This window comes from Oryza glaberrima, chromosome 2 (genome assembly GCF_000147395.1).
Source record: "Oryza glaberrima chromosome 2, OglaRS2, whole genome shotgun sequence".
Taxonomy (NCBI): domain Eukaryota; kingdom Viridiplantae; phylum Streptophyta; class Magnoliopsida; order Poales; family Poaceae; genus Oryza; species Oryza glaberrima.
In genome coordinates, this window is record NC_068327.1 from 2,046,434 (window position 1) to 2,072,068 (window position 25,635).

The 25,635-nt window shown below is 40.8% G+C and overlaps 3 protein-coding genes across 14 annotated transcripts; 2 read left to right on the forward strand and 1 right to left on the reverse strand.

Moving 5' to 3' along the window:
- The first annotated feature begins 1,648 nt into the window (after positions 1–1,648).
- Positions 1,649–6,069, forward strand: LOC127763263 (glucan endo-1,3-beta-glucosidase 6-like). The gene is made up of 2 exons (XM_052287911.1): positions 1,649–2,896; positions 4,630–6,069. The coding sequence occupies exons 1-2, from the start codon at positions 2,541–2,543 to the stop codon at positions 5,741–5,743; spliced, it is 1,470 nt and encodes a 489-aa protein (XP_052143871.1). The 5' UTR covers positions 1,649–2,540; the 3' UTR covers positions 5,744–6,069.
- A 4,083-nt stretch (positions 6,070–10,152) lies between these two features.
- LOC127764048 (squamosa promoter-binding-like protein 3) lies at positions 10,153–14,955 on the forward strand. 5 transcript variants are annotated; one of them, XM_052288870.1, is made up of 6 exons: positions 10,153–10,275; positions 10,387–11,042; positions 11,366–12,076; positions 12,210–12,349; positions 12,793–13,062; positions 14,363–14,955. In XM_052288870.1, the coding sequence occupies exons 3-6, from the start codon at positions 11,400–11,402 to the stop codon at positions 14,677–14,679; spliced, it is 1,404 nt and encodes a 467-aa protein (XP_052144830.1). In that variant the 5' UTR covers positions 10,153–10,275; positions 10,387–11,042; positions 11,366–11,399; the 3' UTR covers positions 14,680–14,955. The 5 variants fall into 5 exon arrangements, with proteins under 5 accessions (XP_052144830.1, XP_052144831.1, XP_052144832.1 ...); XM_052288871.1 differs by having other exon boundaries at positions 12,210–12,346; XM_052288872.1 differs by having other exon boundaries at positions 12,210–12,316.
- Positions 14,956–15,301: 346 nt separating this feature from the next.
- Positions 15,302–23,407, reverse strand: LOC127764046 (cycloartenol synthase-like). 8 transcript variants are annotated; one of them, XM_052288862.1, is made up of 18 exons: positions 23,235–23,407; positions 22,663–22,848; positions 22,103–22,185; positions 21,471–21,665; positions 21,269–21,353; positions 20,114–20,280; positions 19,738–19,926; positions 19,518–19,631; positions 18,317–18,439; positions 18,118–18,240; positions 17,761–17,859; positions 17,267–17,323; positions 17,110–17,156; positions 16,869–17,012; positions 16,555–16,732; positions 16,225–16,305; positions 15,915–15,998; positions 15,302–15,659 (listed from the first exon to the last, which is right to left on the reverse strand). In XM_052288862.1, exons 4-18 carry the CDS (start codon positions 21,618–21,620, stop codon positions 15,513–15,515), a joined length of 1,788 nt encoding a protein of 595 aa, XP_052144822.1. In that variant the 5' UTR covers positions 21,621–21,665; positions 22,103–22,185; positions 22,663–22,848; positions 23,235–23,407; the 3' UTR covers positions 15,302–15,512. The 8 variants fall into 8 exon arrangements, with proteins under 8 accessions (XP_052144822.1, XP_052144819.1, XP_052144821.1 ...); XM_052288859.1 differs by having other exon boundaries at positions 22,103–22,192; XM_052288861.1 differs by lacking the exon at positions 22,103–22,185.
- Positions 23,408–25,635: the final 2,228 nt, after the last annotated feature.

Sequence of the window (25,635 nt, forward strand, 5' to 3'; positions counted from 1 at the left end):
TCAAAATTCAATGCAACTGCCTTGGTAACTCCACGTTGCAGCACAAGAGGATCTGTCTTTGCCAACAATTGTAGATAGATGGCGATCTTCAAATCATCCGGGTAGTATCTCCATTTCTTCACACTTGGACCTGCACAAATCAAAGCAGATTAATAACCTACAAATTAAATGACTATTGAAAATCAAATCTAGAGTCAATATTCAAAACTAGAGGTAAATTTCAGAATTATAGATAAAATACATAACTAGGGGTTAAATTGAGGACTAGAGTCAAAATTCAAAACTAGAGGTAGATTTCAGAAATATAGATAAATATCAGAACTAGAGCTTAATTTGAGAACTACAGACAAAATTCAGGACAAGAGCTTACATTGAGAACGAAGTCAAAATTCAGAACAAGAGCTGAATTTCAGAACTACAGATGAAATTCAAAACTGGAGCTTAAAATAGAGAACTAGAGCTTACTGTACAAATACTAGCCATAATTAAGTACTGATGTTAAACATCATGATTTGTACAAATACTCAAGTGTTTTAGAACTTAAAGCAACCTTAAATTTGTAACCGTTGTAGCAATCAGGCAATAGATTGGGTACTGATTTCAATTAAATTATGAGCAACTAACTACTGAAAAATGCCAATTAGAGTTACAATGTAGAAATGACTTCATATTTTCGTGTTTTAGAAGGAAATTCAGAACTATAAGACCATTTACCGTTCTCATCAACTTTGAAACCAGAAGAATTAGATTATCACATTCTCATAAATACATAGATTTACCAACATCACATATTGTTATCACATTCTTTTGCTAGGAAAAATGTGGGAAGTGTTATCAATATGATATTATCATGTATAACAATGATTGATAAAGAAGAAAGTAGAGTATTATACTTCATATTAATTTTTTTGATTTTTTAAACAAGAAAAACAAAATAGTCCCACCAAAGTACTTTTTTTTCCCTTCAAAAGAACCTTCTAGGCATTCTGCCAATCCTTTGTTACACTACAGTGTTTTTCTGTCATGGCAAGGTTGCCCTGCTGATCTTGAGAATCAAGGGTCGAATGTTTATTTTTAAAAAGTTTAGAAAAGTAGTACTGTGCTGATGGTTCCAACTTAAAATAAACATCATGATATCTTTTGTTTAGTACTAGTATCACCTGAGAGTGTTTTTTTCCTTTGGTTACTTGGATACTCCACAAATCGAACTTTGGTTCCAACCTCTATTCAAAGTTCAACTTTGGTTCCAACCTCTATTCAAAGCTCCAACCACCGATCCAACGTCACACAACCTTCCAGCTATCAGCTGCACTGTTCCTTCAGCCTGGGGCCTCATCTCAGTGTGATGCTGCTGACGTGTAGCCAATGAGGCAAAGGCACCTTCTGCGATTCCGTACCTGACACCTTAACAGATTATTGTCACCATCGATGCACCATGCTGTCCTCATTAGTTTAACTTTCTCCATTCGCTGGTTCTCCCCTAATTTTGCTTGTTCAAGGAGATTACCACAACCAATGCATTTGTACAAGTATTTTAAGCATCTCTCTCAAGTTCTCCATGATAACTGTAACAAAAAGCAATTAAAGAAACAAACAAAAACAGACAGAAGCAGCAGCAACAAGAAAAGACCAGCACTAGTAGCAGATTACCAATATCAAGGCGTTTGAGCGTCTCAGAGTGGAGTAGTGGGGAATATCAGAGTAGTAGCCTTTTTATGCTTTGCTTTTCTTTTGGCCTTTTAATCTCAGCCCCTCTGCTCAACAGGACTAGATGTATCTTGGATTGGCATGTATGGTGAGGAATCTTTCTAGTACCTTTTTTTTTTTGAGCTGAAAAACCTCAGTTACTACCACTCTGTGTGCTAATCACTGTTATGGAGCATATATCCTCTCTTCAGCTTGCAGCTCAAGAGTGTGAGAGTGTTGTCTAGGTGATCATCTTCTCCTTTTTCTGTTCAGTTCTTGGTTCACACTGTCAAATCTTTTCTTCTCCTTCTCCTTTTTCCTGAAAAATATCTTGTTCTACTTTCCCCTCCTGCAAATCCTGGGAGCAATACTAGAAAAGTTTTTCTCTTGTGTGCTGTCTGTGCCCATCTCTTTGTTTGGTGCCAGCTTTGGCAAAGCCCTTTATTATCACTCTCATCTAATCTAGTATCTGTCCCCTGTGCTGTCCTCATCAGCAAATTTACTCCCTACCTGAGCTTGGTATGCTAGCCATCAATGCTCTCCCCTGGACTGATGTGTGATGTGAGTCCTTGCATTTAGCTATCAAAGGAAATCTCCTTTCGTGGTCAAGCTTTAGGTGGAGTTTGATGAGTTCGGCTGGGCTTCATTTATTCCCAAAGATTTGAGCTCTTGATGCTGCTTTAATAGTTCAGAGATTCCAGCGTCCTTCACTTCTTGCAGCTCAGGAAAGGATTCGATCTTCGAGCTTCTAGTGTTTCTTGGAGCTTTGCTCTTCGTGTTCATCGATCCCAAAATCCCCCTTTTTTGCTGGTTTCTTTAGCTTGCCTGATCAATCATCCCAAGATCTGAGCAGAATGGGTTCTTCTTGGTGGTGGCATGGAAGGGCGGCGGCGGCGGTGGCGTGTTGGGTGTGGCTGGCGGCGGCGGCGGCGGTGGGGGTGGAGGCGATAGGGGCGAACTGGGGGACGCAGGCGAGCCACCCGCTGGCGCCGGACACGGTGGTGCAGATGCTCAAGGACAACGGGTTCGACAAGGTGAAGCTGTTCGACGCCGGGGAGGACACCATGAGCGCCCTGAGGAAGAGCGGGCTGGAGGTGATGGTCGGCATCCCCAACGACATGCTCGCCGCCATGGCCAGCAGCATGGCGGCCGCCAACAAGTGGGTCGACCAGAACGTCTCCAACTACCTCAACGACGGCGTCAAGATCAGGTCTCACTCACTCACTCACTCACTGAAGATTCTTCAGTTCACTCTCAAGCAGTTTTTGCTGGGGAGCTAATCAGCTTACTCTAGTAGTTCTAGTTTCATATGGCCTTTTAAGCATACTGGTTAAGTCTAGAAAGCATCAGGTATAGTATACTCACTCACTCACTCACTCACTGAAGATTCTTCAGTTCACTCACTGAAGATTCTTCAGTTCACTCTAGTAGCTCTTGTGTGATTTTGCTTTTTAAGCAGTACTGGTTAAGTCTAGAGCTTTTGGTAGAGGGTTGGCATTACGTTCAACCGGGTTGTTCTAGTGTGATATGGCCTTTTGAGCATACTGGTTAAGTCTAGAGTTTTTATGTAGAGTGGTTAGCATTGCATTCAATCTGTGTTGATTGGTTCCTACCAACTGCAGCTCATATTTGGTAGAGTGGTTGAGTTAGAAACCCCCTGTAGTCTATAGCATTGCATTTTTCGTGGCTCACGCGATTTGCACCCTTGCTGGGATGAGTCGGTTGAGCATGTTTGTCTCTGGAGGCAAAATTACCACAAAGTACAGTTGTGTTTTATCCATCTGTGCTTGTACTCCTGATTAATGCATACACCATGTTGGGAGACTTTCTTGCTATCATTATACTGTTAGTAAAGAATTTTGCTCCTCTATGGAATTGTAGCAAGAATATGAGGTTTTTGCACTCAAGTGACACTATGGTAGTCATATCATTTGGGTGAAGTTTACCAGTTTTTTGTTTTGAATATGTTCACAAACAACTGCTTCTGGGTAGTACTGTTTTTTCAACTGAAACTGAGCTATCGATATGACCAGTAGCATTCAGTAGTATGCTATATAAGGTGGAAGGTATGGACATTGCTGTGCGGAGGATAACCCTTTTTTGACATGTCCTCTTTATTCGTTGAAAGAGAATAATAATTGTCCCCTCTCTGAATTGCTGCATGCCCGCATCTAGACCTTACATAAGCTCTTTGTTCTGTCACTATGCTAATGCCTCTTCTTTCACTTATAGGATTTTGTGGATCACTGGATCCCCTTATGTAGATGGCTTATAAAACCTCCCATTCCTTTTGCTTATCATGTCTAATTGTACACAAGGGAACTGTGTTTACTACCAAAAAGTATCACACGCTTATTTGAAGTATGAGTGGATCTGTTGCTTTTCATCATTGCGAACTAAACAATACTAGATTTTCTAACTAAACAATGCTGTGTTGTGTTTGTGCTGGTAAGAAATTTTCCTACATGTTATTCACACATGGAGTATCCCTTATTATACATATATCAAAACAGCAACTTTATAAATATATACTAAACTGCTAAGTAACATGACCTGGACTAACATTATAGAGCATAACAACTGAAGTTCACTGAATACTCATGCTGACCTCTGTGTGTTTGTATGAAACGCAACCATATCATTTCTTACTAGTGTGCCACCTCCAAGCTGGTGACCAAGTTTTGTTACCACTAATGAGATGTTGGGTGTGTGCATTAGTTCCACTCTGACTTTCCTGGATTTGAATCAGTGACCTATGGTTTGGAGCCTCAATATAATTGAATCATCCAATTGTTCCGCACTCTTAAGAAAAGATGATTGACAACACATCATATAACTCATGTTCTATATCCCACCAACTTTATCCTGCAAGTTCGTTCCTCTGTGATGTTTACTCACTGAACCATCTGATCTCACATCTTGGTTTTCCTATTGTAATATCAGGTATGTTGCTGTTGGTAACGAGCCTTTCCTGGAGACATACAATGGAAGCTTTCTGCAAACTACTTTTCCTGCCATCAGAAACATACAAAGTGCGCTTGTGAAGGCTGGCTTGGGTAGTCAAGTTAGAGTGACATGCCCTCTCAATGCTGATGTTTATCAATCATCGACTAGCAAGCCTTCTGATGGGGACTTCCGCACAGATATTCATGATCTGATGCTCACCATCGTAAAATTCCTGAGCGATACTGGTGGAGCTTTCACTGTCAACATCTACCCTTTCATAAGCCTCTATTCTGATTCAAACTTCCCTGTCGACTACGCCTTCTTTGATGGTGCCGCATCACCCATTGTTGATGGCTCTGCGACATACACAAACATGTTTGATGCAAACTATGACACACTTATATGGGCTTTGAAGAAGAATGGCTTTGGAAATCTCCCAGTCATTGTTGGGGAGATTGGATGGCCAACTGACGGGGACATGAATGCAAATATTCAGATGGCGCAGCACTTCAACCAAGGCTTCCTAACACATATTGCCACAGGGCGAGGAACGCCGATGAGGCCTGGACCAGTTGATGCTTACTTGTTCAGTCTAATCGATGAGGATGAGAAGAGCATACAGCCAGGTAATTTTGAGCGTCACTGGGGGATATTCACCTATGATGGCTTGCCAAAGTATCAACTGAATCTTGGGCAATCACATGGCCTTCTCAAAGCGAAGAACGTGAAGTACCTTGAGAGGAAGTGGTGCGTGCTGAAGCCTTCTATAGGCCTTACTGATCCAAGGCTTTCAGATAGCATCAGCTATGCCTGCTCCCTGGCAGATTGCACCAGCCTTGGTTACAAGACATCTTGTGGGGGACTGGACACCAGAAGCAACATCTCGTACGCGTTCAACAGCTACTACCAGAAGAACGATCAAGACGATGTCGCCTGTGGGTTCTCGAACCTCGCAACGATCACTGGCCAAGACCCCAGCACCGGAACATGCAGATTCGGTATCATGATCGAGGTCGACTCGGCCTTCTCGTGGAAGCTGCAGCATGTTAGAAGCAGCAACCTCTTGATGCTTCTGCTAGTGCTTCTCCAGCTTTGCCTGTCATTCTCATAGATGCTCGTTTCACAAGAGATATGGCTGTAGTAAGAGCATCAGCCATCTGGCAGGAGGATAAGGATATTTGATGTCTGCTGTCAGTATGTTCATTCATGTAGGAACCTTTTCTTTTTTTGCTCTTTTTTCCCTCTTTATTTTTCCCTGGTGGATGCCGCGAACCCGCTATCGCGATCATGCTTGGATTCTTGTTAGTGTAGCCTTTGATCTACCAGTGCCATTGTGATGAGGATCATGCCTTGAACCATTGATTGACAATCAGAGATGTTGGGCAATGTTGCCGAACCTGCATGCAATCAGGCGAGTTCAGACTTCAGATTCTTCCATGTCGCATTATGCCTTGATATTCCTTTTCAGTTTGATTCTGCATTTTCTGCTCCAATACTTCAGAAGAGAGGTTATATAGCTATGACCACTCAGATCAGATGGCAATGGCGTCAAAAAAAAAAAAATCTCTCCAAATTTACCAGGGCAGAATCAACAAAATGTGAGTATACTAAGCTGCATCGATCCCTGCACACTGCATATCAGAAGTCAGAAACCACACTACTGATCTGAAGCAAACAATTCGAGAGGTTCTTGATTACCTCGATTGATTTTAGCTGATGATGAGAAAAGTTCAGAGAAAGCTCGCCGCAGCCTGCGGCCTCTCAGAACTGCATCTCCAATCCCCGACAACGGCCAAGCGGTTGGAGCCTCCGTCTCCGGCATGCGATCCGCGCGAAATCTCACCCTCCGTCGCGGCCTGACGAACCCTGCTCCGATCCCCTCCCAGGTTCGCCGGAGCTCCGCCGCCTCGTCGGGGGATCGGAGAGCGAGAAACCGAGAAGGAGCCTAATTACAAACATGAAAATGAGAGGGATTTTTATGTAAATGTAACTCGATCTTAGATTCCCATCCAACGGTTAACACTTAACACAAGTCCAATGATATTATTTTTTTCAAATAAGCCCCCTTCTTTGGATTGCTACCAACTGAACAGCCTCATCTTTCCGCTTACACTTATACTCATATCAGCTAAATTTTAAATTTGTAGCTTTAAATTTAGAGTTGATTTTGGGGATTTTCATCGAAGTTTATTCTTCGGTGTTTTCTTTTCGATAGCTAAGAGCATCTCCAGCAATAGCTTCTATTTTAGAGTCCCTAAAGGTTAAATGGGGGCTACCCCCATTTCCTCAAGACTCTAAGAATGGTTCTAACTCCAGCAACAATGTCTATTTCTTAGCCCCTATTTCTTTTTCTCCTCTATTTTATCTTATAATCCATCTTTTATGTTTAGTTTAATATCACAATAATGTAAATATTAATATTTCCAACGCATAGAATTTAATCAAATTTAAATTAATAATTTCAAACAACACAATTAAATTGAAATTTGATTTTTTTATAATATCACACTGATATGTGCATATACGTACACTAGTGTGAGTGCATGGATGACTCACTAGAATGCTCGATCAGTCCATCTGTTGTGACTAGTAGCAGTAGCAGTTCATCCATCCTACACTCAATATCCAATGATATACATGCATATATGGATGCATATAATCATATATGAGCTGGTCAATATTAAGATATATTATATCCAATGCATACACGAAACTGCATGAATATATGCAAGAAGAAGATATAGTAGTAGCTCCTTCTAGATCAGCATCAAATCTCAGTTAGCCATTGGCGGCAGATGGCTGTTCACACTTAACAGGAACCAAACCACGTCTCATCGATATGCGGAAAAATCCATGCATACGTGCATCCATGCAGGTGACCAATACTATAGCAGGGCGATGGCCGGATTAGAGCAGAATCACCCGCAACAAGATGGCCGGCGGCGTGCAAGCAATCGCGCGGGAAGGAGCACGCGTCTTGGAAGCATTCCCCTGCACCAAAAAAAACTGGATAGGGGCTAGGGATAGAGCCCCCAGGCCTAGGGGCTGTAGGAGGGAATTTGGGAGGCTTCCTACTTTGGGGCCTTAAGTAGGGGCCTGTTGGACTTTATTTTTTAGTCTCAACCTCTCAAAGTTGTTTAAGGTCTGTGTTTAGGGGCTTTACTGAACATGCTCTAAGAACGCATATATAAAAGTTCTATTCATAAGTTATTTTTCGTCAGCTAAAATTTGAATTTGCAACCTGAAATTTGGAGTTGATTTTGGGGATTTTCATCGAAATTTATTCTTCAGCGCTTTCTTTTCGATGGCTAAGAACACATATATAAAAGTTTTGTTCACATTTTTTTTTCAAATATACCGTTTAGATAGGAGTATCTATCATCATTTTTTTCGAAAAGGACCTTATGGTTATGATCAATACCACTCCAAGAGTCGTAAACTTTGCAAATGAGCCCCTGTTTTGGAATGCATTATGCAGATTAGCCCCTGATCGGCTGATCGCGGTGCTCTTCCCTCTCCTCCCTCCGAGATCGCCGCCGCTCCCGCCGGCGGCGAGATCCCGCCTTGTTGCGGCGGGCGCTCGCCGTCGCTCGAGGCAGCGATCTCCATGGTATTCTCGGCGAGTGCCTCTGCCTCCTGCCTTCGACGGCGGGGAGCGGGATCCTCTCGCTCGCCATCGCCGGAATCGGGGCTCGACAGTGGCGCGCTCCGCCTTGTCTGCCTCTAGATCCACGCACCTGGACTAGATCTCATGGCGGAGTATATCTAAACCCAACGATCTAGATAACTTGGAGTAGGAAATTGCTGGCTCCTCATGAAGATTATTGTTCCATCTTAATTAATTACGGTTTTGATCTAGGGAGTACCTATACATCTTTCGAAAGATTTTTATGATCGTATCACACAGATTTTTAATCTTTGGATTAAAATCCGATAGATATAATAAAAAGCAAAAAGCAATTAAGAAACACCATAATGGACACTAAATTACCATATCCTCAAGAAAAAGACCAAATCCAATACAAAATTTAAAATTTACATGCGAAGATTCAAAAATTATAGTGTAACTTACAAAAGTTACAGTGTAAGTTTCATAAATTACACTGTAACTTACAAGAAAATGCACTATAAATTTGAGTGAGAAAATCGAGTGAGAGATAAGAAAAAATCTTTCGAGTGAGATATAGCAAAATCGTTTGATCTATGTGAAATTTGCAGTGAAGTTCATCTGAATCTGACCACTCTTTTGTGTTCATCTTCTTTTACCATCTTAATTACAGTTTTGTGATAAAAAATTCACTTGGCTATTAACTATTAATCATCCTCCTATCCAATTCAAGGCTTATGCCTTCATATATGTATCTCTGAAATCGTATGTTCAGTTGTTCACAAGTGTTCATAAATATTTCTGTCTGCAATTTAGAGATTTTTTGTTTGTTTGATTCCTTACATCACCAGGCCCATTTTATTTTGTAGAAAGACGTGGTGTAGATTGCATCCACGACTCCCTACTTCCCTACCGCTGATGGGGGAGGGGATCACGCAAACCAATTTTTACAGTCCCAATGGTTGTTAATTAAACTAATCATTTTTTGCTACTTTCAAGTGGTATCTGTGCTGATTGATCTTTGTTTTTAAGCAGGAACCATTGGGGAACCAAATCTACGTCGCCTTCTTCAATTGCAAGTAGCCAACATGATCAAGATCCACTTGATATAGTAGCTGATTTTAACACATGCCTTAGCTGATTTAACAACCGCCCGTTTCTTATTTTCGGGAATACGCAAAAGGCTTGCATCTCATTACACAACTGCCTATTGTTCATATGGAGTAATTATATTTTGCAGTTGCAGCCATCAGTGTCACATCAAAAGTGCTAAGCAAAGAGGAGCACCACCTAAGCACAACCGACAAAAGGCAGCTACTGCAACTTTTGGTCCTATGTAAAGATGGCCTAGAAGAACAGAAGCTGAGTGTCACACTCACACCAGAGCAAGACGAGAAAGAGATAAGCATTCATTTGCATGCACCAATTATGAAATGCAATTCCAAGGTAAGCATGGGCAAATGTGTATCATCACTTATACTTGGCACTAACTTGTTGAGGTGTGCAGACTGCAGGCTACAGGAATGTCCTACTCTTTCCCTGAGAAGGTGATCTGAATTCTGAATTCATCGTACAAAAGGTTGTGCCTTTCTTACAGGGGATTTGCTTCTTTTGTGTGAGTACTTGAAGTGTAGTGGCCATATTGGGCTGGAAGAGGCAGCATACCAACAGTAAGCAGAGCTGTTGGTGCAGCAGTAACAGTAAACTGGTGAGTATAGCTTGATACATTGAGCACTGTTGGTTTGTGCCAGTGAAGCACATGTGGCTAGTTGCTGTGTGTGTGACAGTGCAAGGAGGCAGGCCACCCACTTGGCATCCCTCTTTGATTCCTCCTGTTCATTTCAGGCTCAGGTGGGGCACAGTGAGAAAGAGAGAGAGAGAGGCCATCTTGTGTGTGTTGGATTATTGTGAGTCTTGTCTTTCTTATCTATAGTTGCTTTTCTTCATTGTCTTTTGGTTTAAGGTCCTCATTTTCCACCAGCGCTTGCCAGGGAAAGTAATTCTGGAGGAAGACACAGATTCTTGAGGGAAAAGAGGTGAGATTCTTGATTTCAGATACAAGAGGAGTAGAGTGGTTCTTTGTCCCCTAGCCCTAGGTAGGTGAAAAAAAGCTTCCTTTGCTAATTGCTATAGGTTTCTTTGTATAGGTGCCCCACAGAAAAGAAAGAAAGAAGCTACTTGACTTGACTTGGTATAGGTTCTTTTCCTGCCCCTCTGATTTGATTTGCATATGCTGCTGCCACCATTGCAGTGCTGCTAACATGGAAGAAATAATGCAGCAGCCTTGAGGTCAGGTAGTAGTAGTTCTTGGTGGTGTGGAACTGTGAAAGATCTGAGCTTGTAAAATCTTTCATGGTGGTGAGAAGTGAAAGTGTGAAACTGTGATAAGATTTGAGATTGTGAAATTTTGGGGGTGGTTCTCTTGTCATGATGTATAGTAGGGTCCAGCACTGGACTGGTTGATGTTGTTGGCTTCAAAGGTTAGGGATAGAGAAAGCCTGAAGAGGAGAGGTGTAGTAGGATATAAGATCTGAGAAAGCCAGAGATGAGAGTGAGGAGAAGGCAGTGGTGTGGCCAAGCTTGAATGCTCCAGTGAGGCTGCTTCTCTGGCTGCCAAGCTGATGGACGCGCCGCCATCGCCAGATCGGCTCGCCGGATCAGTGGAGCTCCATGCTTCTCCAGGCTGCTGCTGATTGAGAGAGAGAGAGAGAGAGAGAGAGAGAGAGAAACAGTTTTTTTTTTCAGGAGGAATTCATCAGGAATCAGCTGTGCTCCTTTTCTCTGGGAGAGAAGCAAAGAGCAGGTACTTCACTACCCCCTCCCCCCCACTGTTGAGGTAGTTGTGCTTTGCCTTTCTTGCATCTGAAATGATGATGTTGCTGTTCTTGCCATGATTGATGATTCCCCTGATAAAGCTAAGCTAGAGTCTGCATATATGGGCATTCATTGATACTCTTGGTAGCACATCTTGTGGTGGTTGTACTTCTCTCTCAAACTTCAATGATGCACAGTTGAGTCAAGTGTCAGCTATGCCATAAATCTGTCCTGATTTCTGCAACTTCTAATTGAGTTATATTTTCTTTTTGAGTATCTGTCCTTCTCATATTTCATTTTGTTGATTTAAAGGTTGGAGCAGCAGCAGCTGGGATCTGTAACTGGCATGGGTTCTTTTGGGATGGACTGGAATCAGAAGAGCTCGGTGTTGTGGGATTGGGAGAATATGCCGCCGATAGGAAATAGCGCGAACGAGAATCCCAAGAATGTGATGCTGGCTGAATCAAAACTTGCAGGTGTTGGGGTTGACATAGGCCATGAATCAGGCCATTCTTCTGGTGGTACTTTCTCTTCTAGCTCAGAGATTGGGTATGGTTCATCCAAGAGTTCCATATCCGCGTCGATCGATTCTCCGTCCAAAGTGGGGAACACCATAGAGCTCAATTTTGCATCTGCGGAAGAGCATGATAAGAACATGGACAAGGGTAAGAGTAAAGTTGATGACACCGGAACTTCTCGATCACCGGTGGTAGCAGCCAACCGTGTAGAGCCCTTGATTGGCCTGAAGCTTGGCAAGAGAACCTATTTTGAAGATGTCTGTGGAGGGCAGAATGTCAAGAGTTCTCCATCTGGTGTGAGTGTGGCTACTCCTGGTCTGGCCAAGAAGGTGAAGGTGGCTCAGCAGAACACTCAGAACCCACACTGTCAAGTTGAAGGCTGCAATGTTGATCTCTCTTCTGCTAAACCTTACCATCGAAAGCACCGAGTATGTGAACCTCACAGCAAGACTCTTAAAGTCATTGTTGCGGGTCTTGAGCGACGCTTTTGCCAACAGTGTAGTCGGTGAGATTTTCTTCTTGGTTACTAAATATGTTGTCTGCTTGTTATCTTGAATCCGATCTTAGCACCCTTGATTAAGGTAAAGTAAAATTGTTCTTGTTTCATTCTTTTCTTTGAACTTCTGCTGTTTTTGTAGGTTTCACGGTTTAGCTGAGTTCGACCAGAAAAAACGAAGCTGTCGCAGGCGCCTCCATGATCACAATGCCCGCAGACGGAAGCCACAACCAGAAGCAATTTCCTTAAGTTCGTCGAGGCTCTCTACATTACTCTATGGTGGTATTAAGATTCTATTTGCATTATAGTTCTGTGAAATTGAAGCTTATTTTGTCATCTACCCAGTTTAAATCTCACCCCCCCCCCCCCCCCCCCCCAATACCATAAATATTGTCACCGAACTGATCAGTACTAAAACATGGGAAGTTTCAACTGTGCCATCTCTTTGTATTGTTATTTCTGCACATAATACTTCAGAAAGAAAAATCAGTCTGAAAAATTAACGAATTGGAGCACAGAAGTTGTTGAGTATCTGAGTAAGCATTAACTAAAATTTCAAGAAGTGCACATTGAATTTAGTGTACCCGTAAGTTGTACAAAAGTGGCTTTAACTTCCATAATAGGCAATAGTACAATAGTAATAAGCAACCTATTTCTTCTCGTTAGTCGTTACATCTGTTTAGCTTAGCGCTGAAATTGTTGTGACTTGTGACTGTCCTAAGCAGATGCAAGGCAACAGGCAAGTTTTCTATTTGGTCAAGCTCCTTATGGTCAGATGGGAAGCTGTGCAAGTTCTTGGGATAACCCAGTACCAGGAGGCTTCAAATTTACAGCAACAAAAGCTCCTTGGTCAAGGCCAACAATAGCTGCCGGTGTTGATGGGACGCATGTATCTAATCAGCAGGCATCGGGCAATGTACTGCCACATGGAGCACATCATAGTTTTGATGGTCTCATGGCGTTCAAAGAAACCAACGCGAAGGTCCTTAACCAAGGTATTTTGTTTCTCTAGCTATTTATAGATGAACTTTCCAAAAGAAAAAGGTGAGAGGTTAACATTCTGAAAGCAAAAGATGAGAAAATAATAATAATGTTGGGTCTTTCACCCGCATAAAAATTGTTCTCACAACTCCTTATGAGGAAAAAGAGCATAGACGGATGCGCCTATGTAGTCCTAGAAGCCATTTTATATGATGGTGCCTCTTGGATGCTTCTTCTTGATTCTAGCTGATCATTGGTGTTTCTGTGAAGTTATTAGATGGTATGGAACTCTATGCACTTAGGACGTATGGTCGTATCATTTCATTAGATAAGTTTTTCCCATGACTACATGTCTGGTTATTTATTTTTACAACACGAGAACCTGATTGTTGGGCTACGTTCTTCTCCATGTTCTTTTCTTTGCTACTGACTTCTGATTAAACTCATCCTTTGTCTACATCAGCTTCTTTTTCTTACCAAAGATTGATCCAGCTTTATATAAAAGCCGGAGAAAAGTCTTACAGACATTACAGACTAAGACTGAAAGAAAACTACATTAGCTTCTTGCTTGATTTTAAAAGTACTATTGCATTGTGCCGCAGCAAGTGTCCACATACCACAATCTTTCCCATGAAACTCATCCTTTTTAGCAGAGCTGTCACCATCCTCCAGTTGCTGACACCTTAACATTGAGTCAGCTCACAATAATGTAGGCACAAAGCTACAACATGTGAAACAAATTTCCGGACCCCACTCCTTGCAATCTAGGACAGCTTGTAGTGACGTGTGTAAGGTGAGTGGTATATATCGATATCATAGATTGGTTTGAAGCTCTGTTATGTTCTGTGAAGTAGACTGCAATCACTGAAAACCTTTGCGTTTTCGCATGTTATTGGAGCTTCATTTGTGGCCGGTAACCACCCACCTTTGGTGTTTCTTCATTTGGCCCAACTCTTGTACAATGACTAGCACCAGAATGTCCTGATCAAGCATGATTCTGCTTCAACAGCTTAGTTGAGTGTAATAATGTGCATGCAGGAAAGCTTTAAGCTTTTGACCAAAATGGAGGGAGTAGCAATCTGTTGGATAATCTAATCATCATTACTTCTAGTAGGACCAAGATCCTCTACATGGAAAACCTGGGCTCATATGTACTACTAGAAGAGAGGAATTATCTTCACTGAGATTTTTGTTGCAATCTGTTCATAGTTACCATGATATATATGACTTCAATTCCAGCTGCATCTGCTCATACGATCTTTTTTCGGTTATTTATCCGCATAAAACTTACAGTTCTACTCACTAATTTTTCAGGCATGGAAGCTTCTGCTGTCGCTTCCGGCTCCGCTAGAGGCCCAGACTTTGAGCATGCTCTCTCTCTTCTGTCAATCGATTCAGTGGGTGCTGCAAACCTTCAGCCAGGTTCTCAGATTCACCCTGGTGTCACCGCCATTGCCGGCACCTCCAACCCTGTCATGATGCCATCTCCAGCAATCTGGCAAGGAGGCTTGTCCCTTGATCAGCAGGCGCAGTTTCAGGCTTTCGACCGCCTTGGCAACGACGACGACGAAGATCATCTCCAGCTCCCAAAGCCTTCCTATGACAACTCCCACTATGATCAGATGAACTGACGATGTTTCAGATGTCGCGCAATCGACATGGCTTCTGCTCTTATCTGAAATCTGGAACTGCGTTCTTGGTGTTCTGAAGAATAAAGGTGTGCGAGAAACTTGAACTTGAATTGATCTGGTTGTGTTGTACTCTGGTTGTAGCGCTGCCATGAAACATAAACTTAACTTTTGCTTTCCTTTAGTCGCTGTCACTAATCGTGTGCTTGAATAATTTCATTCTGGTGATACTTTGTATCAGAATTGCTTCAGCAAGTGATCATGGTTTCAGATTCTTGATTTCTTGTGGGCATCTATGATCATGGAACACTGATCAATATCTCTACGCAACCAAGCCCTGCACTGTGGCAGTGATTGCTGGCACCAAATGGTAGCGAACCTATTTTGGGTGGTGAGTTTGCACAAGCATTTGTTCAAAAAAGACCCTAAAATTACCCAAAATTTAATCATCATCCGTTAAAAGCATTGCCGATCCTATGACTGGGGTCCACGTGAACCGTCCGATCGGATCTATGCTGCTCAGAGTCAAGATTCAAGAGGTGGCATTTTTCACAAAGGACCCCATTAGAACGTCAGTTTTCTAAGATACCCCTGGAACGATCACAATTCGCAACGCGAGGTGAACTTTTACACATACATCCCTTAAATACGACATTATTTCACGATGATCAGCACATATTGTTTTCGATATCACAGTGCACTTTCAGCTGTAAATAAACCATAATGCTGCTATTATGGTAATAGTAAGTTTCAGGTACAGAAAGCCACGCAACACCTGCACTCTTGACTTCTTTTTTTTTTTCGTTTTTAAAAAGAAAATAACTTCATCAGTATCATCAGCTAGCAGTGTTGCCGGTCACCGATGCATCCTGCCTGCCTAACAAGACTCGGCAGCGGTACTCTCCGAGAGCCCAAATAGGGAATATGTTCCTGTACTGAGAGTAGCTGATGGCACAGTTTTTGCTGAATGCTCCGATGATCTCCTGTTGTTTTTTTCAAGTCACACAAAAATTCATTCAGATTCAGAAGCTACCGGAGACAGGGACAGCACTTAACATTATTAAGCATAAGAAAAGCTATCATTCGAAAGGGTAAAAACAAAAAAAAAAACCCTCCCAGCCATTGGCCAACACTCTGCACCTGAATTTCTGTGTTCATTTTTCACGCACAAATCGAGAAATGGTCCAAAAGCAAAAAACTCACTACTTTGCTATAAGAGAAGAGCAGTTATGACTTACTTGCTGAGGGAACTCCCCATCCTCTAATTGTAGGTTGATAAGAATCCTAGCTGCTCGGTGCAACGGCGCTGGATCTCTCTCACCCTGCTCCGATGAGAATCAAGATGTTATTGTCAAATGGGAAACGACGCACACAATCTGTTACTGCATATTTTTTCGTGAACACGCAAAAAAAAAAAAGTACGTCAGTATATTAAAACAAAGCAGAGTTTTGGTTATACAACGCAAACGGTTAGAGAGCCATTGCCAGGGGACAATCTGTTACTGCATACTAAAATCCACAAATAGAAAATGTCAAACACGAAAAGACCTGTCCGGCATCAATCAGCGCAAGCATGGCCCAACTGGTGTTTACTGCGTGGGGACGTTCTCCTTCAAGATTGGTGTAAACCTGTTTTCGTGGAGAATTACAAAAATGTTTACTACATTAAAACGTATTCGCATATATATATATATATAGCCACAATTTAAAGAGTTACAGACACACTTGTGCTGTAACATCACTGGTAATTTGATCCAATTATATTCCATAATCGCCTTAATTATCAACATAGGATCGATCTCCAGATTGCACTGCTGGATTTGGAGACCCATTAGTAGGCATTAGTGCATTACCTAGTAGAAAGAAATGATCGTGTACCTTATCTTTGCAAGACAAATGGCTTTCTCCCCAACCACCACAAGGAAGCTCTTTTGACAACAAGAAGTTGCATGCCTTTCTGATTGCAGGACAGTTCTCGTATGTTCTTCCAGCGGCAATTAATCCCTTCACTCCGAACCATGTCCCAGAAGTGAAACAAACAGCCCAGGAGCCGTACCTGTTGTTGTGAATGGATAGTTTTTCACAATGTAGAATGACAGTAGTAACTATTTCTGCTTTTGAGCAGACATTTTTTTTTAAAAAAAAAGCAATGTGTCACATGTTCTCTTCTGAAAGGAGTTCGGGGTACAAACCATGAACCATCACTTCTCTGAATACTCTGAATGAAACTATCAGCCTTTTGGATACAATTGTCTATTTCTTCCCTGCGGTGTCCAGGATAGTGCTTCCTAAATGCTGTCAAACCCTGGACCACCCCCGAAGTACATTCCACGTAACTGCCAGTAGAATTCAATTCACATTTTCTGTTTCTCTCAAAGATTGATAAAGCATTATATTAATAAGGAAAACAGCTATCGCATCTTAGTGTCTTACGGGTAATCAATCATTATGTCCCCAAAGGTCTCAGAAGGATTGAGAATCTGAATTGTACAAAAGAACATGTCAGGTTGTCAAACAGTGTTTGACTGGAGTGAACCTATCAAACAGTGTTTTTACAGTTAACCAAAGACAATATAATTCAACCACTCACCTCCAGCCAGGCATAAGACCTTGTGAGTTCATATGTTGCAAAACCACCATTGTTATTCTGTACCAAAAGAATTACAGACAATAAGCATACTGATAGACCCATCATAACATAAATCAACAGCTGGAGGCTTTGGTCATTCCACAGAATGGATATACAACATTGAGCATAGAAGCATTAAATATGTAGCATGAGAAAATTTATTAGCCAGTTTGATTAAAATAACTTGACAATTCAGAAGTTATTATACTGATTAAGGCACCTAGAGACAAGAGGTACAAGATTTGAAGCAAAATTTGATAAATACCTAATTGGTACTCTATAAGTTATCGCAATTAATAAACTCTACGTACTTCTCCAATTTACTTTCTCTAATAAAAAAAAGTTGCTATTCCAGCTTATACGGAGACTTTTGACATGTCACAAGGGGAACAGAAATACCCTGGGGATATTATTAAATAAGAAATTAAAGAAAACAAAAGTTAGGATATCTGTACCATCCAAGACAGCAGACAATTGACAGCATCATAAAGTCTATTGACTTTTAATGGTTCACCAACAATTTCCAGAGAAATTTTTGATAACAACAATGAGGCCTGAAGGTAATTAACAGGAATCACATCAGATAGAAATTCAAACATTTAGTAAAATATAATTCAAATGATGCCATCAATGCCACAAAAGAACATAACGGTTAGACTTAGACGTGACATGTGAAGGCTATAATGGTCATACTATGATGCCTAATACTATAGGATAATTTCTACTTCATAAACCCTGCAAGAACAAAGTTGGTTTCTTAAAGAAAATATCGTTGTTGTTAATACTGACAACCTCATTCACATATTAACTACCTTTAATCCTTCTGCAGTGCTATCTGATACAGCCCAACCTTGATCAGCAGTAGAAAAGGTCCATGCACCTTTAGATATATGGCGATACCGGTAACTCAAATCTCCGGGGCAGTCATGAAGAAGCTTTCAGCAAGGAGTAACATGTAAGTAATTAAATGATGAATTAACCTATTTGCACAAGCTGACATCAAGCATTTACCTGTGAGTTTTTTATGTAGTCATGGGCTAATTTAATAGTAGGACCAAAATCTTCTATAAGGTTGGTAGCCAGTATAGCTTGAACTGTGAAAGCTGTGTCCCAGAGCTGGCTGCCATTGTAACCCTACAGTAAGCCAAACCACAATTTATTGACATTGACGCTAGTAAGCTGCATGCATGCACAAACACAGTACAATATTCATGCATAATACTCCCTCCGTCCCACTAACTAAGGCGTGCACGTATTTTAAGATTAAACTCTTTAAATATTTGATCATTAAATAGTTTATTATAAATTAAATTTTATTTGATGAAAACAATATCATTGGATTATCATTTAAATTTACTTTCATATGATTATGATTTTGTTGCTACAAACATTATAGTATATGAAAAATTTAAAGTCAAAGATTAATTTTGAAGACCGTGCAAAGTTTGATCATGCCTTGGTGAGTGGGACGGAGGTATAGTTGACCAAAACGCCCGAGACCCGACAACCTGGCCCATGGCACAGGGTTTTGGCCTGGTCCAAGCACGACACGGCTTGACTAGTGTTGGGCTCGTGCCTAGGCCTCTGCCTCAGCACGATAAGCCGGCCCAGCACGGCCTGGTCCAACAATCAAGAAGGCAAAATAGATGAGGGAGCCAAAATAGCCTTATTCCAGGCATATAAGGCACGTCCCAAAGAGATGAGGGAGGAAAAATAGACTTTTTCCAGGGAGGAAAATAGACTTTTTCCAAGGAGGGGCACAATGGGCTTCCGTGCCTTCGGGCTGGTCCGGAACGGCCCAAGTCTTATTGGGCCATGCTTGAACCGTTGGTGCAGCAAGTGGGCGTGCTCAGCCTGGCCCGACATGTAGGTTGGGCCATGCTGGCCTGACTGATCTCGGGCCCAGGCCCGGTCCGGGCGGCCCATTTGGCCATCTATAGTCGAGGGAGTATCTTCCAATACTAGTAGGCATCCATTGTGACAACTTCCACTTAAACATCGAGCCATACACCACACAGATTTTGTGCATAGAGTCAGTTAAAAAGAATGATGCAAATACGTAAGTATCAACTGAAAATGCTAAAATAATTTTGCAATGTGATTAAGATAAGCAAATATGTGGATAAGCTTACTGTTGACACAACCACCTCAACTGAAAGCAAATAAAATGGATTCAAAAGATAGCCATTAGTCCCAAATATGAAATAAGCACCTGCATCTTCATGCCATCTTCAGCGACCCACAAGTAATCATGAACCCTTGGAATATGAAATCTGAATGCCTCTGAGTTAGGATTTTCTATCCAGCAAGAAAGCATATTTAATACCTGCATTTAAAAAAAAATCACAACAATCAGTAATAAAGGCATCAAAGCAAACAGAAGAACAAGAAGAGCTCTTTTTTTTAGAGAGTTGTCATTGTCTTCAATTTACCTTCTGTACAGCACCGCTGCAAATGTATCGAGTATTCTCATCTTCGTAATGAATATGCTGCATGGCATTCTTCAGAGCTTTCTCTCTCAATTTGCTGCCAGGCCAATGCGATAGAACTGGTTCAACAAATTTGTAAAGAGTGGCCCATAGGATATCTTGCCCTAATGGATGACGGTAGTACAGATCCTCCTGCAATACATAATTCTTTTTTCTTTATTAAATAAGAACCTTATCCTACACAGACATGTCTACCTGAAGTAACAAGAACTGAGTAGCAACAGACACTATGGTATTGTAAGATAAAGTTGTTTTTTATGTCCTTGCTGTTTGACCCGTGCACAATCAGAAAGACAAGGAAAGTATAAAGCTCATAAACCTTAGCGCATTGGTTACGAGCCTTGTCCCAATTAATATCATCATAGGGTATATTGTAGAGCTCCTTTCGTAGGGTCAGTACTATTGGTGTAATTGGGCCGACAAACTTCTTTCCATAAATATAAGACATAGGCAAGTATACCATTCGGCAGTGGGACCATATCCGTCCTGGACATAGGCAAACAAAATATACTGATTGTAAGATAAAATTTTCTACAGATTACAGAACACTAAAAAGAATGTTGTAAAGGCACCCTAAGAACATGGTCGCTGATCTATCTCAAACAAATTGGCTGGAGGAGCAATGCATGAATCTAGTAATATAGGGATTGATACACTTAAAAAATTATTAGAGATTAAGCATGCTGCATGCGTTTGGTTCAAGGGATGGAATGGGTCGGATTGGATTGAACTCACTTTTCAAGGTATTTGGTTTGGAGATAGATGGGATGGGATGAACCTGAAAGGGAATATTCTTCTAAGATCCGGGTTGGCATGGTCCCTTGAAAATTGGCAGACCAATCCAACCCACTTCTTTGTCTCGCTGACATGTGAGCCATCCCCTTAAAACTGGGACCATTTCATCCCTCATGCCAAACAGATAGATAGGGCCATCCCATCCAAAAACACAAGGATGAGTCCAACCCATCCCAACTCATTCCTAAACCAAATATATGCTTATGATGTTCAGAATAGGCACGTACCTTGAAGAATTTAACCAATCTATACATATTCCTGAACCTTCTTCCTTTTGTTTTATGAAAATTCCATGTCAGCATATTCATAAATTTTCTATCATATCATTAGAGTAAAAATATTCTGTATTTATGTTTCTGCAATTATATAAATCCATTCTTTCCAAATGGGGCTAATTTCCCCTGTTTCTTTTATAAAGGGAGACATAGCCTATTGTACTAACACTTTATCAACCCACAACATGGATTCTAGTGCAATATACGTACGTGGCAGCAGCCCGGTACACACTTATTCAAAGTAAGCTGCCAAAGAACCATGTTTGTATATAGTGAATACCTGCACTAACATGCACTCCAGCCAGTACCTACGATAATTTTCTCTATTATTGTATGATGAACTTACACTCTATCAAATTAAGATTAAAGAGTAAAAAGAAATAAAACGTAAGGAGAAGGCAAACCTGGATGAAATGGGAGGAAATAAGGTAGCATCCACAATTCTGGAAGCAATGGGTTGTTACCAGACCAGTCAAAGACACCAAGTACCTTAAGAAAGTTAATTAAGACATTAGCAGGACCTCTCTAGGATTGTAAAACAAGGTAGAATTGTATAGGGACCAGAGCAATAACACAAAAGGAAATTAAAATGCGTAGGTTCCCTACTGAAAGCCAAAATTTTCCCCATGATGTTGTGAAAGTTGCTCCTCCATGATCTAAAATCCAATTTCGAGCTATCACCATGGCTCCATCTCCACCATCTGATTCGTCTCCAAGTAATCTCAAGGTAACATAAGTCAAGACAGTACAGAACATGGCGCTTGTGCCCTCAATGTGCAGCCCCCAGCCTCCATCTTCATTCTGCACTTAAAAAGTTTTTGTTACTTTCTTTACACAACATAATGAGCTATACAATATGGAGAAGGACATGAAACACACGCACTGTATGCCCTTTTGAATTCAAAGGTTGCCCTCTCTTTCCATTCTTTTAAAGATGTTCTACATGGATTTTTTTTTAAGGGCCAAAAAGGAATGAATTTCTCGTTAGGGGCTTGGTAACAGAAACTGAGAACATGTTCTCACATCTGAACCTCTCCAAAGTCTGACAGCAAAGGGAAGTAAATGCACGAGCAAATTAGTTCAGCAGCCGATTATCAGCTTCAGCAAATGCAAATCTCTCATGATTTTTGAAACAGATTTTACGATTTTATCACGACCGAAGCACGCATGTGTATTGAAATGACAGATTTATCTAAGTAAGTTTTTCAGAGTTATTTGGGCAAGTTTTATGTCCTTGCCTGATGATTATAGAGATACCGGCGAATCTCCTTTTGATGTTCTGTTGATAGCACAGTATTTAGTGCACCAGTCACATGCAGTACTATAACCTGGGTAAAACTGAGTTAGGAATGGAGAAGTAAAATGTACAGATAATCTTATATAGACAAAAGGAAGACAAATGTATGTGATCCATATTTTCTTTACAAAATGTACAAATTACATGCAACGATTGCATGCTGGCACTTGGCGATAAAATTGATGCTTGTCTGATGTGAACTGCTTTTAAACAGAAATGCAGGTTCTCTTCTAAGGGAAAAACACAAACAAAAGGCCAGCCATTGCAAGTGAAACAACCAAGGGACTACAAAATTAAAAAACGGTTAGCCAAGCATGAATCTTTGGGCAGTACTCTAGCAAGTACCAACCAACATCAAAGCAAGGATGCTAACAGCAACATACTAGCTCCGAGCAGTGCTTTGGAATGTTTTACCTCATGAAAGAAATTGTGAATTTAGCTAATAACGATGTGGATGAATTTCAACAGATCCATTTTCCCACAGCAGTGAAAAGGAAGTACCAAGCCTGGAAGAAGGAACATGGGACCAGCATAATCCCCAGGCCAGTGTCCATCATGTGCCTGAAGAGTAGAATAACGCCGAATCGCCCTTTTCAAAGAGGTCAGCACCGCTTCTTCTGTGACATCTTCATCCTCGCCCAGCTTGATACCAGGAATCTCCAGCTTAGAGGGATTCGATCTAGTGAACTGCAATTTGCAAAATGGTATTAACAAGTTACCACTATATATATTGCATAGTGACCCAGAGAAATTCTTCCACAAAATGACGACCACGATTGTGACGGCAGTTCAATTCCATGAATAATTGAAACAAAGTACTCCAACAGTTTATCTAAGTAGTAGTAGTAACTTTTGCGATTTTATTGTACTAGTGACAGAGTGACAGTGTCATCATCGATCAAAACCTAGATGATTAACAAGCCCAGATCTCAGTGCCGTGCGTCTCCGCACAGCTACCGAATCCCCGTCACCCCAATCCCACAGCCCAGACATGCGTGGCGTTCGTCGCCACACCTCAGTGGCTCGATCCACCCGTCGATGCGTGAAAATTTGAAGTGCGGAGAGAGACGTACTCAGCTACGCGTCGGAGCTGGGCGTCGATCCCGTGGAGGAGGCCGGCGCTGGCGAGCGCGCCAAGCCTCCGTGGCGGCGGTGCGGCCGCCATACCGCCGCCGCCGGTGGTGGCGCGACGGCGGCGAATGTATCTGCGCCTCCGCGGTGATGGGAAGGGAGATTTCCAAGTTTTATTTTACTCTTTTTATTTTTCTAATAGAGAATTTTCTCACATAATTATATTCGGATTAGTTTGGTTATGAATTGGATGTACAGTAAATTAAAGTTCAATTTTATTACTAAAATTTCACTTTATACCACTATTTAAATAATACATTTTTTACTTTGAATTAAGTAAAATTATATTTGTTGTAATTTGGATTGCCTCCGTCTTCTCAAGTAGTATATCCATGGTTTTCATTATACCGGCTTTTTTACATTAGGAATTCCCCTCCTGAAGCTATATGTAGGCCATACCTTTAATATAGGATTAGTTGGTATGAAGAGATAAGTGAGCTGAGATAGTCTAAACCAGTACAGAGGTAACATGAACTAGTCTAAACTAAAATGATTAGATAAAGAGTGGTCCAACTTAAAACTTTGATAATGAAAGATAGTCAAAGTGCAATTCAATCTTAGATTTATATACACGACTCTTTACACCTATTTCCACGTATATAATTATATTTTGTACATAATGTATATTAGATATACAAAACAAGTGTTGATATATAACTCTTATCTTATGTTTCTATAGATACAATTGTACTTATCAATCTAGATTCATCTCAATGTAATGATTTGTTTTTTCTTCAATTAATATGGTAATATTTAGACATCTAGAACGAGTATGGTGACTCATTTTCAAACAATATTAATATAATATAATTATAAATAAACTTTTTTTTCTAACCGTATTTCCAAAAAACCTAATTAAACATAAAAAAATATATCGATGGGACTGGAAGTTGGATGTGTGTTTTTCTTACCCAATCCAAACCAAAGTTGATTTCTTCGGTTTTGCTATACGTTTATGAACAATTTTATTCATTTAAATCACACGAATGTAATTATAATATAATTATTTACATTATAATGTAACTAGCATATATAAAAAGTGTTCTAACCATATAACATATAACTAGTGTAAGTCCCAGATAGTACATTACAAAAACTTTTTTAAACATGTGTCTTTTTATTTGCAAAAAAAAATTTATATGGTATAATATTCTCATGCATATATTACACTTGCATTACATGTACACTCTTTCCGTATCAAAATAACTAAACTTACGATGAAATATGACACATATCTTTAGCCAACGAATCTGGATATGTCTACATCCAGATTCATTATGTCACATTCTAAATTGAGTTATTTTGAAATGGAAGGAGTACATGTATACAACCTGCAGGCGCATGAGAAGGTCGGCGCTGTGCTTGATCTGGTGTCGCCGGCGGGTGAACTCGCGGCGCGCCGCCTCGACCTCCTCCGCCGCGGCGGCGGCGTCATCGTCATCAGCAGCGGCGGCGTCGAACTCCCAGACCTGCCGGCCGACGTGCGCGTTGGTGGAGCTCAGCCACCCCTCGCCGCCGGCGCCGGCCTCCTCCGCGACTCTTAGCCGCCACATTATGTATATATGACAGTATCTATATATGTACATACACACTATATATTCATCCGTATATATACACTCAACCAAACGAGGGAAACGAGCGATCTAGCTGCGATTAATTAATTAGCAAAGATGATAATAATAAAGTATAGCTAGCTCGCTTGCTCGCTAACTCCGGATGTGTTGTTCTGAGCTGAATAATGGAATAAAATGGACTTCTAAATAGATGAATAATTCGATATTACAAGCCAATGAATTAATTAACTGTTACGAGATTGAAAAATAGATTTAAGATAATATTTTAATAGATTTATGTGTATAAAGTTTTCTAAAAATTACAAGGTTAGTTACCAGCTTGAGAAACATGCTTACTACTCTCAAACTGGTTAGTTACCAGCTGGAGAAAGAACAGGGGTGTGATCTTCTCCTGCTGCAATTACGTAGGGGAGCTTCTTCTTTCCTTTTTTTTTTTTCGGGGAGCTTCTTCTTTCTGATAAGCTTGAATAATACTCCGTTCCAAAATATAAGATACAACCACTCTTAACCCAAAAATCAAGAAATAATTATTATCATCTCCTAGTTTGCATCACCCTAATAAATATAATGCATGCATCCAATAAAATTAGAGATCTTAAGGGTGGATGATTTAAAAAAGTAATAATTTAATGGAGAAGAGGTCCTAATTAATTGTATGTATGCCTTATATTATAGAATATAAAAAAAGTAGTTGTGTCTTATATTGTGGAACGGAGGAAATACTGGACAAATGATTTTTTTAGCAAACTGGGTCGGCCAAAGTCCCAAG

What these genes read in the sequence shown, in the direction of transcription:
- LOC127763263 (XM_052287911.1), top strand. Translation starts at nt 2,541, where the DNA reads ATGGGTTCTTCTTGGTGGTGGCATGGAAGGGCGGCGGCGGCGGTGGCG. An exon ending in AACGACGGCGTCAAGATCAG is followed by an intron (nt 2,897 to 4,629) that starts GTCTCACTCACT and finishes TTGTAATATCAG; the next exon opens with GTATGTTGCTGTTGGTAACG.
- LOC127764048 (XM_052288868.1), top strand. Translation starts at nt 11,400, where the DNA reads ATGGGTTCTTTTGGGATGGACTGGAATCAGAAGAGCTCGGTGTTGTGG. An exon ending in CTCTACATTACTCTATGGTG is followed by an intron (nt 12,350 to 12,789) that starts GTATTAAGATTC and finishes GACTGTCCTAAG; the next exon opens with CAGATGCAAGGCAACAGGCA. An exon ending in CGCGAAGGTCCTTAACCAAG is followed by an intron (nt 13,063 to 14,362) that starts GTATTTTGTTTC and finishes CTAATTTTTCAG; the next exon opens with GCATGGAAGCTTCTGCTGTC.
- LOC127764046 (XM_052288859.1), bottom strand. Translation starts at nt 22,683, where the DNA reads ATGTTCCTTCTTCCAGGCTTG. An exon ending in CTCGTAACCAATGCGCTAAG is followed by an intron (nt 19,927 to 20,113) that starts GTTTATGAGCTT and finishes TATGTATTGCAG; the next exon opens with GAGGATCTGTACTACCGTCA. An exon ending in AAGATGGCATGAAGATGCAG is followed by an intron (nt 18,440 to 19,517) that starts GTGCTTATTTCA and finishes GGCTTACTGTAG; the next exon opens with GGTTACAATGGCAGCCAGCT.